This window comes from Oryx dammah, unplaced genomic scaffold, assembly GCF_014754425.2.
Source record: "Oryx dammah isolate SB20612 unplaced genomic scaffold, SCBI_Odam_1.1 HiC_scaffold_29, whole genome shotgun sequence".
NCBI lineage: Eukaryota > Metazoa > Chordata > Mammalia > Artiodactyla > Bovidae > Oryx > Oryx dammah.
This window is the reverse complement of record NW_024070213.1, coordinates 7,171,112-7,188,480: the sequence shown is the minus strand read 5'-3', so window position 1 is coordinate 7,188,480 and position 17,369 is coordinate 7,171,112. Positions and strand designations below refer to the sequence as shown.

Sequence of the window (17,369 nt, the reverse complement as noted above, 5' to 3'; positions counted from 1 at the left end):
GCGTGTACCCAGAGGCCTGTCAAGGCCAGAGTAGCTTCCAGAGGATACTTGTCCTTTAGGTCAGGGAAATTTCGTTGAATTATTTGTTTCCATTATTCTGCTTACTCTGTTCTGCCTTTATGAAACTGCCATTTGGATGTTGGGCATCCTAGATTGGTCATCTGATTTTTTTTGTTTTGTTTCTTTTCTGTCTGACAGTTTTTCATCTTTTTGTCATTATGTACTAGTTTCCAGGAGATTTTCTTGACTTTATTTTTCAACTCTACTATTGCGTATTTTACTTTCATATTTTAATTTAGAAGAGTTCCTTCCAATTCTTTGTATGTCTTTTAAAATAGGATTTTATTCTGTATTTATTTTGTGGATATAACTTTTTAAAACCCAGTCTTTTTTTTTAGTGTGGACTTTGCTTCCACTTTGTTTCTTCTGATTTTTCCTTCTGCCTAAAATGCTGTTCCCCTTAAATCTTTGCATGACTGGCCTCTTTCCATCATTGAGGTCTCATTCAGAGTGTCCTTTCCTAACTGACCCATTTGGCTATTGCAGCACCTACTTGAAAGTTCTTGTTTATTCATCTGTTTTGTGTCTTCTCCACAATATAACATAATCTCCAAGAATTAAGAGATCATGTCATTTTTTTTTAACTGCTATATGCCTCACTCCTAATAGTCAGTATATGAATGATGTTAAAATGGATGGTGAGACTAAGTGATCCTAGGGTCAAAATGGGAAATAATTCCTTACTAAGATGCTTGATCTTGAAAAAACTAATGAAGGAAACCAATATTTATTTATATAGAAAATTTTACTTTGTTTCTACATTCTCCCTTTTAAAAATCTGACAAAGTAATATATTTAAGCAATAAAAAATAAAACATGCACAAGGTTTATAATGAAAAGAAAAAGTCCTCTGTCCCTACTTTCTAAAGGAAACTAATTTTAACTCATTTTGGTTTTAGATCCGGTGACTTATTTCCCTAACGCTAAACAGTATGAGTGCAATGTTATTTCTTTGTCCATTTAGAACATCTCATTGACTTGCCAATAGGAAAGACCAAGACTTAGGTGTTTTGCCTTCTCTACATTTCCTTGACATTTTTGCTAGTTAATATTTTGTTTTCAAGCTTCTAAATAATATGCTTAAAACTTGTATTTCTTGTTCCCTCAACTTGAAGCAGTATCTCTTGACACCCTACTTGGTTAGCTAGGTGTATTAGCACCCCAGCTCTTCCTTAGCTTTCTCCTTACCTTCTACTTCTCAATACCAGCTGTACCTTTAATTTTGTATTGTACTTTTAATTTATATTGTAAAAGTTGTTAACATTTATAGTCTCATCTGTAACCATAATTAAGTCTTTGTCACTTGCATAAAATTGCTTCTAAAAACTGAAAGAAAGAATAGCATTTATATTATAATGGCTTCAGTTTGTCTCGTTTCCCCTTTTGTCCTTTCCTGGATTTGAATCTCTTAATCTGGGGCATGAATCCTAACAAGAGTGAGATGAGTAAACCAACAGGGTAACAAAGGCCTAGAGTAAGAGCAAGGGTCAATCAGAAGTTGCCAGGCAGAGCTGCAAGTCTCCCAGGAGGTTAGTGTCATGGGGGACTGATAGCACCTTTCAGGCAGGAGGCAGGGTTTGAGCTGTGCTACAGGGGCTTTCCTGGTGGCTCAGATGGTAAAGCATCTGCCTGCAGTGCAGGAGACCCAGTGTTGATCCCTGGGTCGGGAAGATCCCCTGGAGAATGGCTACCCACTCCAGTATTCTTGCCTGGAGAATCCCATGGACAGAGGAGCCTGGTGGGCTACAGTCCAAGGGGTTACAAAGGATTAATAACTTTATATTATTAACATTATAAATGTTAGTTTTATTATGTATACTAACATATACATACATAAGGGATGAGAGAGATAGATTTGTGGAAGGACTAGGATTGGTCAAAACATCTGGGTGGGAAAATTTAGGGATTACTGAGGGTACAGTAGTCAGTCTGGCCAGCAGATTGTGTGAGGGTAAGTAGTACTTGAAGAAGCCAGAAAGCTGGTTGGATCAGAATTATGGAGAATTATGGGTAGGAAGCTTATTAGGTTAGTAAGGTTATTAATATAAGCTTATATTTATAAAGTTAATAATATAAGGTTATTAATTATAAGGTTATTAATCCTTAGATGCTTTTATTTTTTACTTTAATTTTCCTGAATGTTTAGTGAGGTGGTCCCTCTGAGGTGGAGTAATTCTGAAGGTCTCTGGGAAGCCCAACCAGAAGAGGGAATGAGGAGTGAGAACTGTTGAAAGAATGTAAAGATGGCAGAGCCAGAGCTTGGCTATCAATGTAGGACAGAAAGTTAGAGCTTCCACTCAGTACTGTTCACTAATTGTAACAGATGTGCCACGCTGATGCAGTGTGTTAATAGTAGGGGAAACTGCAGTAGGGCTGGGGGAGTATGGGAACACTGCACTAACTACTGTGTTTGTTTCTGTAAATCTAAAACTGTTGTAAAAAATAAAGTCTAAAAAGGGGGAAAAAAATGAAAGAGCTTCCAGAAGGGAAAGGGGAAATCAAGCCTTCACTATATACAGTTAACTGAGCAATTAGAAGGCCCAATGGATTGCTCTCAGAGTTCAAAAACAGCCCAGAGATGAGGGTTAACATAGGTTTCCCCTTAGTTACTGCATTGGGTTGAATTAGCATCCCTCTAAAATTTATGCCCGTGTTTGGAAATAGGGCCTTTGTAGATACAGTTGAGTTAAGATGAGGCCATACAGTGTGGGCTCCTGAATCCAGTGGCTGATTCCCTTAGGAGGAGAAGGGAGTTTGGACACAGGCACACATAGAGGGCCATGTGAAGACCGAGGCAGAAATTGGAGTCGTGCATCTGTAAGCCAGGGAATGATAAGGATTGCCAGCAACCACCAGAAGCTAAGACGCAAGGCAGGGTTCTTCCCGAGAGCCTTTGGAGGGGCTGACACTGTGACTGCAGAATGTGAGAATAAATTTCTGTTGTTTTAAGTAACACAGTTTATGGTAACTTATCATAGCATTTCTAGGAAATCAATACGGCAAACTATACCCTGTCAAGTAGTCAGTCATTCATTTCTTTAACTTTTTTTTTTAAATTTAGCATCAATTTACAGTGCATCTAGTTCTGTTAGGTAAAGTGAAAAGGCAGAACTGGCCCCTGGCCTCTTGGAGCTCACATTTAGACTAATCATGACTCTTGCCTCCTCTGAGTCTATAGAAATATGAGAGTTTAAATGGACCGTAAGTGTTACTTTTCACATTGTTTCACATTCTCATATTAATTGATTCTCCAAACATAGTTTACAGTCTCTGTTTATAATCTCCAAGAGAGCTCACTTTCTCCTAGATACTCCTGTCTACCTCTATAGAGATTTTTTCAGCTCTAAAAAAATTTTATTGACGTATAGTTACTTTACAGCGTTGTGTGCCTCTATAGCGTTTTGACTCTTAGAAAGTTCTTCCTTATATCCTTATATTCATTCCTTAAATAAAATCTGGGTCCTTGATAACATTTACCTGTTGATCATGATTTTCCTCATCAAGGTAGCAGAAATCAAATTTGATTTCTCGAAGAGAGCTTGGAATAGGGTGGGGAGGGAGGTGGGAGGAGGGTTCAGGATGAGGGGACACATGTATACCTGTGGCTGACTCATGTTGGTGTATGGTAAAAACCATCACGATATTGCATAGTAATTATCCTCCAATTAAAATAAATTAATTGAAAAAATAAGAGAGCTTATCAGTTATTTGAGAACAGTGGCCATATACATCTCTTGATACACCTTCTGTTCTAGGTAGTACTTCTTTAATTGGGAGGTCCTTTTCAGTGAGAAAACCCTCTGTATCCTTAATAACAATGACCATAGTCATGTGCGTGTGTGCACGGGTGCTAAGTCGCTTCAGTCGTGTCTGACTCTGTGCAACCCTATGGACTGTAGCCCGCCAGGCTCCTCTGTCCGTGGGGCTTCTCCAGACAAGAATACTGGAGTGGGTTGCCATGTCCTCCTCCAGGGGATCTTCCCTACCTAGGGATTGAATCCACATCTCTTCCATCTCCTGTATTGGCAAGTGGGTTCTTTACCACTGGTGCCACCTGGGAAGCCCAGTCATAGTCATAGCTGCCATTTATAAGGACTTACTATCTAGTAAGCACTGTCCTGAGTTCTTTGCATACATTATCCAATTTGATCCTTAGCATAATTCTATGAGGACAGTACTGTTAACCTTTCACTTACTAGATGAGGAAACTGAGGGCTGGAGAGGATGAGGAATGTGCATAAAGTCATGCAGCAGACAAGTGCTGGAGCTGGGATTTTTGTCAGATCAGTTCCTGGACCCAAGTTCAGATCCACCACATGCCCCCTCATTGCCTGAGAACCTGGGGCTATCTTGGGGTACCCTGAACTCACCCTAGGCCTACCTTTGTCTCCCTGTGTGCAGGAAGGATCATCAGAGTGCGCTACCTGCACTGTACAAGGAGCTGCAGGCCTTGGTCAAAGCCATGCTGAGCCGGTGTGCAGATCTGTCCCAGACGCCGCTGAACTGGAGGTCCCTGGTTAGTGCACAGCAGCTGCTGCTTCTGGAGACCATGCTGCCCTGTTTTTTAGAAGATAATTAGTACATTGCATTATCTTTATATGCCACTTTGTAGCTTTTTCTCATGCACACACACTTACAACAAGATGTTATTTTTTTACTGTAACTGCAGAGCTGTGAGGCTTAATAATTGTTATCCTCGTTAGGAAACCAAAGCCGCAGGGGTTAAGCAGTTTTTCTCTTAGGTCCAAAGCTAGCAAGGACCTGAGTTTGGGTAGTAAATCCCAGGGCCTGCTACATACTTTGTCTTTTATATCATCCAACTGGGTAGGGTAAACATGCTCACAAAATTATTTAAGGCTGGATTCACTAGACTCATAGAATCTGACTAGTGTGCAGTGTGTCATAATTGTTGGCTTTTAGTGGTCCATAGGATTAAAATATCAGAGGAAATACTATTCATACGTATGCTTTATGTCTTCTAGATTAACTTTGGAAGCTAAGCTCTTTGCACATGATACAGTGGAATTTGTGTGTTTTGGAGCAACTAATATGGGTGTTACAGCCAGTTAGGCTAATGTCGACTGGCCTGTGACAGCTTTCTGCGTATAATAGAACAAGAACCAGTCCTGTGCTTCATAAGGAGACAAGGGGTTAAGGTTCCCCTTTGTACCATGTTTTTAAAGGAGCTACTAGATGTCTGAATTTTTGAGGATATCCCTAAGACCCCCTGAGAAGTGTTAGGTGTGTGGGAATGCCAGACTCCAGTGTGGGAGGAAGAGGTCTGTAGTCCTCTAAGCAAAGACTGGAATACAGAGTATGTACTTGACCAGTAGTTTCCCTCTTTCCTTCTCACCTCAGGGCCATGCCTCCAACAGAAATTCGGAGAGGGCCATTCTTCGAAGAGGGAAGTTCCTCTTGAACACTCTGGAGGGATTTAGAAATGCCTGCAGGTGAGGAGCTCCTTACAGTCTGATGAGGTAGTAGTATGGAGGGTGGGTACAGAGAGGAGTGGACAAAGGGTGAAGTTCTAGAAGCAACACTTGATTTCTGATGCTTTGCTGCATAGTGAGAGGACTTTGGCTGGGGTGGAGAATGGGGATGTGTGTGAGTTTGGAGTGAGTATGTGGAGGAGTTCTCTAAAGGTTCCCTTCTGGTGAAGTTTTTGTTACAGTGCAATGAAGTTGTATCTCATTCAGCTTTGTGCCTCATCCCAAGTAACCTAGCGCTCCATGTGTTCACTGACTGCTTGTTGGATTAATTCAGTTCTCATCAACAAACATTTGTTGTACCTACTGTGTGCCAGCCCTGATGCTAGATAGTGAAAGTAGAAAGATAACTCAGATCCGCTCTTGCCCAAAAGGAGCTCACAGTCTCTTGGGAACCGAGACAGTTTTGTGTATATGTGTGCAGTCCGTTACATTGTCACAAACCTGGGGAAGGCCTTCCAATGTAAAGCAGCAGACAGCATGGTATGTTGAGGGAAATATTAACACACATAGTTGGGTGGAGTGTCACGTGTTACGGGAGAGAGGGCAGGGAGCTCGAAGCTGGAGGTAGGGCCCAAGACCAGGTTCTCCCTCACTGAGGCCTCCGGAGTTTTCTCCAGGTCTGCTGGTGGGGATGCTTGCCCTGAGCCCTGAACTCAGAAATCCCTCTAAGAGGATGAATCTGACCTTGTTGCATAGACAGTAGTAAATATACTCGTATTTATCTCTCAGGTTGGCTATGGAATTCCAGAGGGAGCCTTCAGCCCAGGAGAATCCATTCACAGCTCCCAGTGCTGAGAAAGAAGACACTTTGGAGGCCTTCTCAGAATTTCTTCTCAGTGCCTGTGACTCCCTGTGTATCCCCATGGTGATGGTGGGTTGGGCAGTAAGGATCTTGAGGAGGAGAAAGATGTGAAAGCAAGCCAGGCTGAAAGGCACAGGACAGTGACTCGACACTCAGCTAGACCTTCTGAGGGTCTTAGCAGTGTTGTTCTTGCAGCTACTTTTCCTTTGGTTTTAAAATCACAGTACAGTGTTCTGTTGTAAACACTTTAGATTAATAGATGCCTCTTAAAAAGTAGAAAGTAGTAGTAATAAAATAATAAATCGGTAATGTTTCAGTTCAGTTCAGTTGCTCAGTCATGTCCGACTCTTTGTGACCCCATGAACTACAGCATGCCAGGCCTCCCTGTCCATCACCAACTTCTAGAGCTTGCTCAAACTCATGTCCATCGAGTCAGTGATGCCCGCCAACCATCTCATCCTCTGTCATCCCCTTCTCCTCCTGCCCTCAATCTTTTCCAGCATCAGAGTCTTTTCCAATGAGTCAGTTCTTCGCATCAGGTGACCAAAGTATTGGAACTTCCTGTATTGGAACTTCATGAATATTGACTGATTTCCTTTAGGATTGACTGGTTGGATCTCCTTGCAGTCCAAGGGACTCTCAAGAGTCTTCTCCAGCACCACAGATCAAAAGCATCAATTCTTTGGCGCGTGTTAATGAAGTGATAAATGCCTTATATTCAGAACTTAATTTAACCCTCCCATTGACCCTCTGAAATAGGTCCTATGATTTTCCCCAATTTAAAGATGATTTTTCTATGGCTGTAAAGCAAGTATACGACAGTGCTGAGGTTTGAACCCATGTGTTTTGTCTGCCTAGTAAAAATGGCAACCCACTCTGATGTTCTTGCCTAAAAAAATCCCATGGACAGAGGAGCCTGGTGGGCTGTGGTCCGGGGGGTCACAAAAGAATTGGACACGACTAAGTGACTAGGCATGCAAAGAGCAACAGTCAGTGTGATTTAGGCTTCAGTAAGTAGCACATACATGAGTTCTGTAACATGAGAGACGGCTACTCTCAAGAGACCTGGTTTTGAGCTGACTTGAGACAAAGATGGTAGGAAGAGCAGGGTCCATAGTGTCGACTGTCCAGATGACCCTGGGTGAGTCTTGTCCTGTTTGAGTTTTGGACATCCTATGAACGGTCCATTAGTTGGGAAAGGAAACCTCCAAAACACCCACTGGAAACAGTAGGTGGCAGCAGGGGAGCATCCTCTGGCTATGACAGGAGAGCCTCTGTTCCTTGAAGAAGCCTTTGAGCCAGCATGCCAGGGTCTTCAGGAGGTAACTCCCAGGGCCCATGGGTTACAACCCTGATTGGCACACACTAACAGTAATAGTTGGGCCATTCACTTTGGTTTCTTCCCCTTCTCTGCCTTCCTCCTAGATTTATGAAGTGTTAGAGCTAGATCTAGAATTAGATCATAGAATTACTCTGTTATTCTTGCTTTCTACTTTTCAGTATTTTATACATTTTCTCTAATGAACTTGTCTTACTTTTCTAGTTGAAAAAAAAAACACGGTTTGAAGACCAAATGAAAAGTATCTGTAAGAACCACATCCCTGAGGCCCTGGCTATTTATACATGAGGAACCGAAACAGTGAAAGGGGAGGGGGTGACTGACCCAGGGCACACAGCGACCTTGTGTAAAGCTTGAAATAGAACCCAAGTTTCTCTACTCTGTCTACCACATCAGGCTGCCTCGTGATTCTGTTCAAAGATCACATGAAAAATAAACATGAAGGAAGTTTGTGAACCATATTATTATATGTTAGAGACATGAGTGTCATTCATATCACTATAATGCATAGTTTAGAAAGTGTCTTTTACATGTGAGATGTCATTTGTTTCTGGGAGGGAGGACTTGTGGTTATTCCTGGTTTAGTCTTTGGTAGATGCCCAGAGCAGTAGCAAATCTTGCACAGTTTATTAAGTGGCAGATGTAAGCCTTGGAGGTAGGGTTGTGACTTCAGGTCTCTGAGCTTTTTTGTGTCCATCAGATGAAAGAATTTAGTCTGTTACTGCTAGATGATGCAGTTTCTGCTGATGCTCTTTCTTCTTCAGAGGTTCAGTCCTAGTGGACTATGTGCTCCCTCTTGGTTCTTTGCAGAGGTACTGGGAGCAGGCCACTCACCCAGCCGTGATGGAGGTTTTCCTCTCGGTTCTGCACAGCCTTTTTGTCATCGTCCCTCACATGAAGGAGAAATTCTCCAAGAAGCTCGGTAGGCCGCAAGCAAGTGTGGAAGTCGGAAGGGAGGCTGGCGCCTTAGGCAGTTGCTCAGGGTACTCAGAGAGTACAACCTGTGGGTGGAGGGTTACTCATTCGTTCAGAATCAACATCCACACTCTGCCTAGTATTGCGTGGAAGGATATATCATCCAGCAGTCAGAAGTCTTTAAAGGCAGTTCTCAAATTAATTGATACTTCTCTGAGTCAAGAAGGTTCCAGTTCAGAGCCGTGGGTTAAACTGCTGTCTCAGAAAGTTGCTGTGAGATTCTGAGAAGTTAATTCCCTACCAGAAGCCCTAGGATAGGATACAGATTATCCTCAACACGAGCTGGGGCAGTGGTAGCTCTTGTCTAGAATCCTGCTCTTACAGGGGCCCGGGATGGGCAGGCCAGTGGTCCCTTTTAAGCAGAGTGGAGTAGGAGGGGGAAGACTGGGAGAGTCAGGCAATGCAGGGGACTGGGCCAGGGTCACCAGCTAATGCGGAACGTTCATCAGAAAAGAAGGTGAACTTTTATTCAGCACTTGCTCTGAGCTAAATATTTGTTAGATCTTCTATATGCATATATCTTACTTAGTTTCACAGCAGGCTTTGAGGTATAGATATCGAAACTGAATCTCAGAGAAGGTAAGTTAGTGTCTCAAGGTCATGTTACTAGTTAGCGATGGAGCGTATTTGAACCGAGGTCTGTGTGACTCCAAAAATAGTACCACTCAGACTTGAGAATCCCTGTAACAAGCCTGGCTTAAACCACTCTCTGCTTTCTTCCCAATTCTCGCAAGCTGGCTCATCCTTCATACGACTGGCCCTGGAACTGAAGGCTAGGTTCTGCAGTGGCCTGAGGTATGTATTGTCCCAAGGGGCCAAGTGTCCTTCTTGACTGGACAAGTGGAAATTTCTGACTGGTGTGGTTTAGTTATAGGACCATGGAGGGATTGACACAGTGTCAGAATTGCTCAGCACCTGATGGTATGAGCTGGATGGGCTTCTCTAGCTTCTGCTTACCTGGTTCTGATAAGACTCTCATTCCATGTGATACCCAGAAGGGCAGCTTTTAGCATCAAAACTGGAAGGGCTCTTAGAAATCATTTGTCTAACCCTCATTTTATAGACCAGGAAGCTGAGGCCTTCGCAGGGTAACTGATGCCATGTCCATCAAGAGGGTCATGTCCTGGTTGCTGCCAGCCCAGCAATTCCAGAGGAGAGGCTCTCTTATACAGAGTAGAGAGGTTGCTGCTTCAATCTCTCTCATTAGGTTTCTGGAGCAGCCTTCCCATTTCTGACTTGCTACCTGTTTCTGCATTTGCTTGGCAGATTCCACTTGTTACTGCCTACAGTCCTCAAGGTAACCTCAGTGTAGTATCTAGCCCTCCTTCCATATCTCTGGATAGAACAACTGACGTTTAGGAGAGAATACAGGGATCCACCCGGGTTCAGATTCACAGTTTTGGATGTTTGTAATTCTCCTGAATCACTCATTTTGGGTTCAACAGTTTCCCCTTTTTCTAGTACTTGCTAGCCCCTTCCTGGCCCAGGAGCACATTTTGTTTATATGTTTTATTAACTTGGAGCTTAGTAGCTCACCTTATTTTTTTTCAGGAGATTTTTCGTGAATACCTATATGGGCCAAGTGACTAAGTTACACCTGTGGGCAGCAGGTTCCATATTTACTTTTCACAGCCACCTCCAGACCTTCAACCTTCTCTACCAGGGCCATGGTTAGAATTTCCTTGGACTCTGGTACAAAGCAGTGGTGCCTCAGTACCTGGCAGAGATAATGCTCCCAGCCAGAGTAGCAATGTTCTCTCTCTTGTTCTGTCTTCCTCTCCTCCCACTAAGTCACTCAGCCCTGAACCAGGTGTGTTCCAGTTTCCTGTACTTCATGTGCATCAGCCTCCTCTCAGTTCCAGAGAAGACAGGACCACCTTCCCAGGAAGGTAAGATGCTGTAGTTTGACCACTCATGAGGTCCATGGTGGTGTCTTAGTGTCTGGATGTCTTGCTGATTAGCTGAGTCATAAGTCAGTACAGTAATAAGAAATCTTTGCCTAAAGCTACCCAGAAGAACCATGGAATCATGGATCGATGGAACTATAAGCTGCTTCCTAGGGAGGGAGGTGAGGTAATAGATCAGCTCTCTGCCTGTCCAGGTGTGGTCTGGCCTGCACAGGGAATAGCGTGATGACTTCTGCCCTGGTGGCAGCCATGTCACAGCAGCCTCTTGTGCTTACCAGCACCAGTCCCCTGCTGCTGGCCAGTTCTCTCTCTTGTCTGAGTAGGAGGAGCCCCACTTCTGCCTCCTCAGACCCTGAGACCCAGATATCTTGTCATATCTCAGAGCACCAGGAAGAGCAGCCAACCTTAGTTACATGCAGACTGCATCTTTCTTTTACATTTCAGGAGAAAGGGCAGGTGGGTGTGCGAGGCTCAAGGATATTAATTTTGTTATGATCACAATGATCATAGTGTGCTTTGGTGGAAAAAGCAATAAACTTAGAATTAGGAAACCTGACCTGATTGCTGCCGCATCTCAGTGGCACATTCCATCTCACTCTCACTTGACTGGAGGCCCATTGCATTGGCAGGATGGACCCTTTCATGTGACCTTTATCTTGGCCCCCTGCTTTCAGTCTCTCATCCTCCAACCGGTCTTGACCGACTGCTGGAGGGTCTATCCAAAAATCCAAGTCAACATCTCAACTCCCCATGTCAACATCTCAACTCCCCTGGCCTTCAGCAGTCATCTCCAATCAGCAGTCTATCAGGCATTGTTTGACAGTGATGGAGTTTTCTCTGGTCTGTCTGGTGAAATTTGGAAAGTAAGGGTAATGTAGTGAATTTTCCATGAAGCTGAGTTTATTCAAAACTTAAGCTCTCAGGTCCTTTTCTTTCATGTTCTTTTGGTATTCAAATGTCCTTTCTTGTAAGAAACAGAGGTTTCATAAGAAATGTAGGAATCTGCTCTCAGGTTAAAATCCACATTCTATACTCCTCGTTCAAGGTCTTTCGCAGCCTACCTACAAATTACATCACCCAGTTCCTAAACCCTTGACACTCCACATCTTTTCACTGATGGTCCAGTCACACTGAACTCCTTGCTGCCCGCTAAACATGATGTCCTCTTACGCCTCCAGGCTGCTGAACACCTTGCTTCCTGGCTTGGCAAGCCTCTTCTCTCCTTTCTCTGCCTGATTTCTGTTCACCCTTCACGGTTCCCTCCTCTTTGAGCTTGCCCTCCCCATCGCAGGTGGCATGAGTCACTCTCTCTTCCACACTTGAACATGGCACTGATCATATGTCCTGCAATTATCTGTCTCATTATCTATTTTTTTCCCACCAGCTGCCAGCTACAGGAGGTAGGGCCTGTGTGTCATAGCCTGGCCTAGAATACCACTCAGCAGACGTTGTCAAGTAGACGAATGTATCCGAGTCCTTCCACATGTTACCTTCAGTCTTTCCTGAGAGACTAAGAGAGGGAGAAGAGACTGATTGCCTTTTGTCCTGGGTGTGTCCTTGCTGTCCTGTGCAGTACTCTGTATGTACAGACACGCATGTGACCATTACCTGCTCGCCTCTGTCCTTTGTGTGATTTCCTCTGGCCTGTTTCCTCCCCAGAGCTCTCTGCAGTGTCTGAGCTCCTGCAGCACGGGCTGCCCCAGATAAGCAGCAGGGGCCCTGAAAGCCTTGCCCTCCTGTCGGATCGCCAGTACGTGGAGGAAGCTGCTCGCCAGAGACAGTACTGCACGCTGCTCCTCTTCTACCTGGCCTACATTCACGAGGACAGGTCAGTGCTCAGAGCTCGCGACTGACAGTTGGTTCTGGAAGCTACATCTGTAGCCAGGTTCAGTTCAATAACTATTTACAGAGGCATCCTCTCCAGGTCTGGTGCTGAGCACTGGGGACCTGGAGATATGTGAGAAATGGCGTGTATTCCTGAGGGGCGCACAGTTTGGAGAGACGGGTAGTCTCAGGAGTGAAGGACAGAGCCTTGAATGCTGATGAGAATTGCTTGATATCCCTGAGGGTGTTGTTTATGCACCAAAAAAAAAAGTAGTTTACTTTGGTTTTAAGAATTACTATACAATTTATTAAAATTTAAAATCAAAGTACTATTTTTCATTAAGCTTTTAAAAAATTGTTGAGGTAAAGTTTATATAGCTAAGTTAACCATTTTAAAGAGGACACAGTGGCACTGAGTATATTCACAGTGTTGTGCAAACCATCTCTGTCTAGTTCCAAAACATTTCCATCACTCCAAAGTAAAGCCTCTTATCCTTTAAGCAGTTACTCCCCTTTCCTTCTCCTAAGCTTTTGGCAACTAGCATTCTGCGTTCTGTCTCTGTGGACTTATCTATTCTGAACATTTCTGGTAGATGTGGTCATATGTATGTGATCTTTTGCACCTGCTCCTTCCACTGAGCATAATGTTTTCAAGATTCATCCAGTAAGCATAATGTTTGCAGCAGGCATTTGTACTTCATTCTTTTTCATGGCTGAATACCATTGTGTGTATACACCACAGTTTGTTTATTCCTTCATTCATTGATGCGCATTTGGGCTGTTTCCACCTTTTGGCTGTTGTGAATAGTAATGCTGTGAATATGTGTGTACGTGTGTTTGTTTGAGTACTTGTTTTCTATTCCTTTTCTGTATACACCAGGTTTAGAATTGAAGAGTCATACGGTAATACTATGGGTAACATTTTGAGGAACTTGTGAACTGTTTTCCAGAGGAGCTACAGCCAGCAATGTTGGAGCAAGGGTTCTGGTTTCTCCATATCCTTGTCAAGACTTGTCCATCTTTTTGATTATAGTCATCCTAGTGGTTATGAAGTGGTTTTTGCATTGTGATTTTGATTCTGTTCAGTTCGGTCACTCAGTCATGTCCGACTCTTTTTGACGTCATGGACTGCAGCACCCCAGGCTTCCCTGTCCATCACAAAATCCTGGAGCTTGCTCAAATTCATGTCCATCGAGTTGGTGATGCCATCCAACCATCTTATCCTCTGTCATCCCCTCTCCTGCCTTCAATCTTTCCCAGCATCAGGATCTTTTCCAATGAGTCAGTTCTTGACATCAGGTACCCAAAGTACTGGAGCTTCAACTTCAGCATCAGTCGTTCCAGTGATCAAGGCTGGTTTCCTTTAGGATTGACTGGTTTGATCTTGCAGTCCAAGGGACTTGCAGTTCAAGGTGTTAGTCTTCTCTAACACCACAGTTCAAAAGCATCAGTTCTCTGGCACTCAGACTTCTTCATGGTCCAACTCTCGAAACTGTACATGACTACTGGAAAAACCATAGCTTTGATTATACAGACCTATGTTGGCAAAGTAATGTCTCTGCTTTGTAATACACTGTCTAGTTTTGTCATAGCTTTTCTTCCAAGGAGCAAGTGTCTTTTAATTTAAATTTTTATTAAATCTAATTAAATTTGGGGGGGGGATGAAATTTGTCTATTTTATCTGTTGTCATTTGTTGTTGAGCATCTTTTCATGTGCTTGTTGGCCATTTGTATATCTTCTTTGGAGAAATGTCTATTCAAATCTTGTGTCTAGTTTTGATTCAGATTGAGTGTTTTTGTTGTTGAGTTTTAGGAGTTATCTATATATTCCGGATATTAGTTCTTTATTAGATTTGCAAATAATTTCTACCATTCTGTGGGTTGTCTTTTTACTCTGTTGATAGTGGTTTTGGATGCACAAACTTTTAAAACTTTCATAAAGTCCAGTTTATTTTTTTCTTTTATTCCCTGTGTTTTTGGTGTCATAACCAATAATTCATTGCCAAATTCAATGTCATGAAACTTTTGCCTTATGTTTTGTTCTAAAATTTTTTTATAGGTTTAAGTCTTTTCATTTAAGTGTGTTTCTATTTGGAGTTAATTTTGTTCTATCCTGTTAGGTAAGATTCTAACTTCATTCTTTTGCATGTGGAAATCCAGTTTTCCCAGTGCTATTTGTTGAAAAGACTGTCCTTTCCCCACTGAATGGTATTGGCACCCTTGTTAAAAATCATTTGACCATATGTATGGTGGTACAATACTATTAACTAAACTTTATTCAGATTTCACCAGTTTTCCTGTACTGTCCCTTTTCTGTTCTAGGATACAATCCAGGATACCACATTGCATTTAATATTACCTATTTTAAAATGTTTATCAGAGTCTTAATCTGATAGGTGAGACATACCCATGGTAGAACATTTAAAAAGCATAAAAGGACATGTAGTGAAGTTGGTCTCCTCATCCCCATCTTCCTTGCATGTACAAGTGTAGAAGTCTCCCTTCCCCAGAAACGAGCCCATTCAACACACAAATGTTTAGTGATAAATATGAGAAGAGAAGGGTGAACTGGCTGTCAAAGCAGGGCCTCCTGAAACCCCAAAGTAGCACCCTTCTTTTTAACACTGCTGGTCCAGCTGCATGATGCTTTACCTTCTGGGTGTAAGTGAGGAGTCTCTGTTCTCTAACAGATCCTTGCACAAAGCAGAGAACTGCGTGCTGTGCATGTTTGACAATGGTTTGTTAAGTATGTACAGCACCCTCTTTGTGCAAGATGTCATTAGGCTGTGGACATGCTGGGACAGAAGGGCAGAGGGAGGGTGTGGCAAGGCAGGACAGCCATCTCCGCCTTTTTCACTCAGACTGTCCTTGGTTGACAGGTTTGTCTCAGAGACGAAGTTATTCATGGCTGTGCAAAGCTTCCTCCTATCTCTGCAGGACCAGGGTGAACGCCCTCCACTCGTGGTCTTCAGAGCTTCTGTCTATCTGCTTGCAACCTGCCAGGACAAAGATGGTGCCTTAGATGAGGTATGGACCAAAACTCCTGAGGCTTTTCCTCCTTCTCCTGCTCTTCTTCATCATGGTTCCTTGGAAGACTGGTTTATGTATAGAGATGCTGGGCGGCAGAGAGACAGGGTGTGTTGGGGGACTAGAGGGAGACAGCGCTGACACATACAGAGCTCGTGTCACTAGCCAGTTCTCTCAGCAGTTCTGGGAGGCAGAAGTTACTATTTTTATTTTATTGATAAGAAAATCAAGACTTAACGATTTCCCCCAAAGTCCAGTGGTCAAGACTCCATGCTTCCACTGCAGGGGGCATGGGTTTGATCCCTAGTCAGAGAAGAAGGATCCTGCACGCTGTGGACCTAAGTTAATTAAGTCCTAATTAACCTAAGTTATAAAGGTGAATTAGGTTAAAGGCTGTTTTCTTAGTACCACCTCTGGTTTGTGCAGGAGGAAAAAGGTGTGAGATGTCTACAGATAAAGAGTTTATGAAACAAAATGTATTGCTGGGACCTACATCATTGTTAGCCAGGCTGGTCTTGGATTGCTTTGATGAGGTTATTTGTTGATGAGGTTTTCTCCCTCTAGCTTCTTTATAAACTCTTAGAACTGGAGCAATCATTTCACAATATATACATTTATCAGATGATTATGTTGTATCTCTTAAACTTGAAAGTCCCTAAGTCGTGTCCGACTCTTTGTGACTGGACTATACAGTCCATGGAATTCTGAAGTGGGTAGCTGTTCCCTTCTCCAGGGGATCTTTCCAACTCAGGGATCGAACCCAAGTCTTATGCATTGCAAGAGGATTCTTTACCAGCTGAGCCAAAAGGGAAGCCCATACCTGAGCTATCAGGGAAACCTTAAACTTATGCAATGTTATATGTTAATTATGTCTCATTTCTGGAATGTGAAGTCAAGTGGGCCTTAGAAAGCATCACTACGAACAAAGCTAGTGAAGGTGATGGAATTCCAGTTGAGCTATTTCAAATCCTAAAAGATCATGCTGTGAAAGTGCTATACTCAATATGCCAGCAAATTTGGAAAACTCAGCAGTGGCCACAGGACTGGAAAAGGTCAGTTTTCATTCCAATCCCAAAGAAAGGCAATGCCAAAGAATGCTCAAACTACTGCACAATTGCAGTTATCTCACATGCTAGTAAAGTAATGCTCAAAATTTTCCAAGCCAGGCTTCAGCAATACGTGAACCGTGAACTTCCAGATGCTCAAGCTGGTTTTAGAAAAGGCAGAAGAACCAGAGATCAAATTGCCAACATCCACTGGATCATCAAAAAAGCAAGAGAGTTCCAGAAAAACATCTACTTCTGCTTTATTGACTATGCCAAAGCCTTTGACTGTGTGGATCACAATAAACTGGAAAATTCTGAAAGAGATGGGAATACCAGACCTCCTGACCTGCATCTTGAGAAACCTATATGCAGGTCAGGAAGCAACAGTTAGAACTGGACATGGAACAACAGACTGGTTCCAAATAGGAAAAGGAGTATGTCAAGGCTATATATTGTCACCCTGCTTATTTAACTTCTATGCAGAGTACATCATGAGAAATGCTGGGCTGGAAGAAGCACAAGCTGGAATCAAGACTGCCAGGAGAAATATCAATAACCTCAGATATGCAAATGACACCACCCTTACGGCAGAAAGTGAAGAGGAACTAAAAAGCCTCTTGATGGAAGTGAAAGAGGAGAGTGAAAAAGTTGGCTTAAAGCTCAACATTCAGAAAATTAAGATCATGGCATCTGGTCCCATCACTTCATGGGAAATAGATGGGGAAACAGTGGAAACAGTGTCAGACTTTATTTTGGGGGGCTCCAAAATCACTGCAGATGGTGATTGCAGCCATGAAATTAAAAGACACTTACTTCTTGGAAGGAAAGTTATGACCAACCTAGATAGCATATTCAAAAGCAGAGACATTACTTTGCCAACAAAGGTCCATCTAGTCAAGG

At 42.9% G+C, this 17,369-nt stretch overlaps 1 protein-coding gene across 1 annotated transcript in view; it reads left to right on the top strand.

The window, feature by feature from the left end:
• MEI1 (meiotic double-stranded break formation protein 1) overlaps nucleotides 1-17,369 on the top strand; it is a 55,544-nt gene that overhangs the window by 16,093 nt on the left and 22,082 nt on the right. Inside the window, exons 13-20 of the mRNA XM_040233364.1 lie at nucleotides 4,462-4,576; nucleotides 5,419-5,510; nucleotides 6,279-6,420; nucleotides 8,501-8,612; nucleotides 9,400-9,460; nucleotides 10,457-10,554; nucleotides 12,232-12,400; nucleotides 15,276-15,423. Of these exons, the coding sequence (XP_040089298.1) occupies nucleotides 4,462-4,576; nucleotides 5,419-5,510; nucleotides 6,279-6,420; nucleotides 8,501-8,612; nucleotides 9,400-9,460; nucleotides 10,457-10,554; nucleotides 12,232-12,400; nucleotides 15,276-15,423 (937 nt within the window). The remainder of the gene's footprint in view (nucleotides 1-4,461; nucleotides 4,577-5,418; nucleotides 5,511-6,278; nucleotides 6,421-8,500; nucleotides 8,613-9,399; nucleotides 9,461-10,456; nucleotides 10,555-12,231; nucleotides 12,401-15,275; nucleotides 15,424-17,369) is intronic.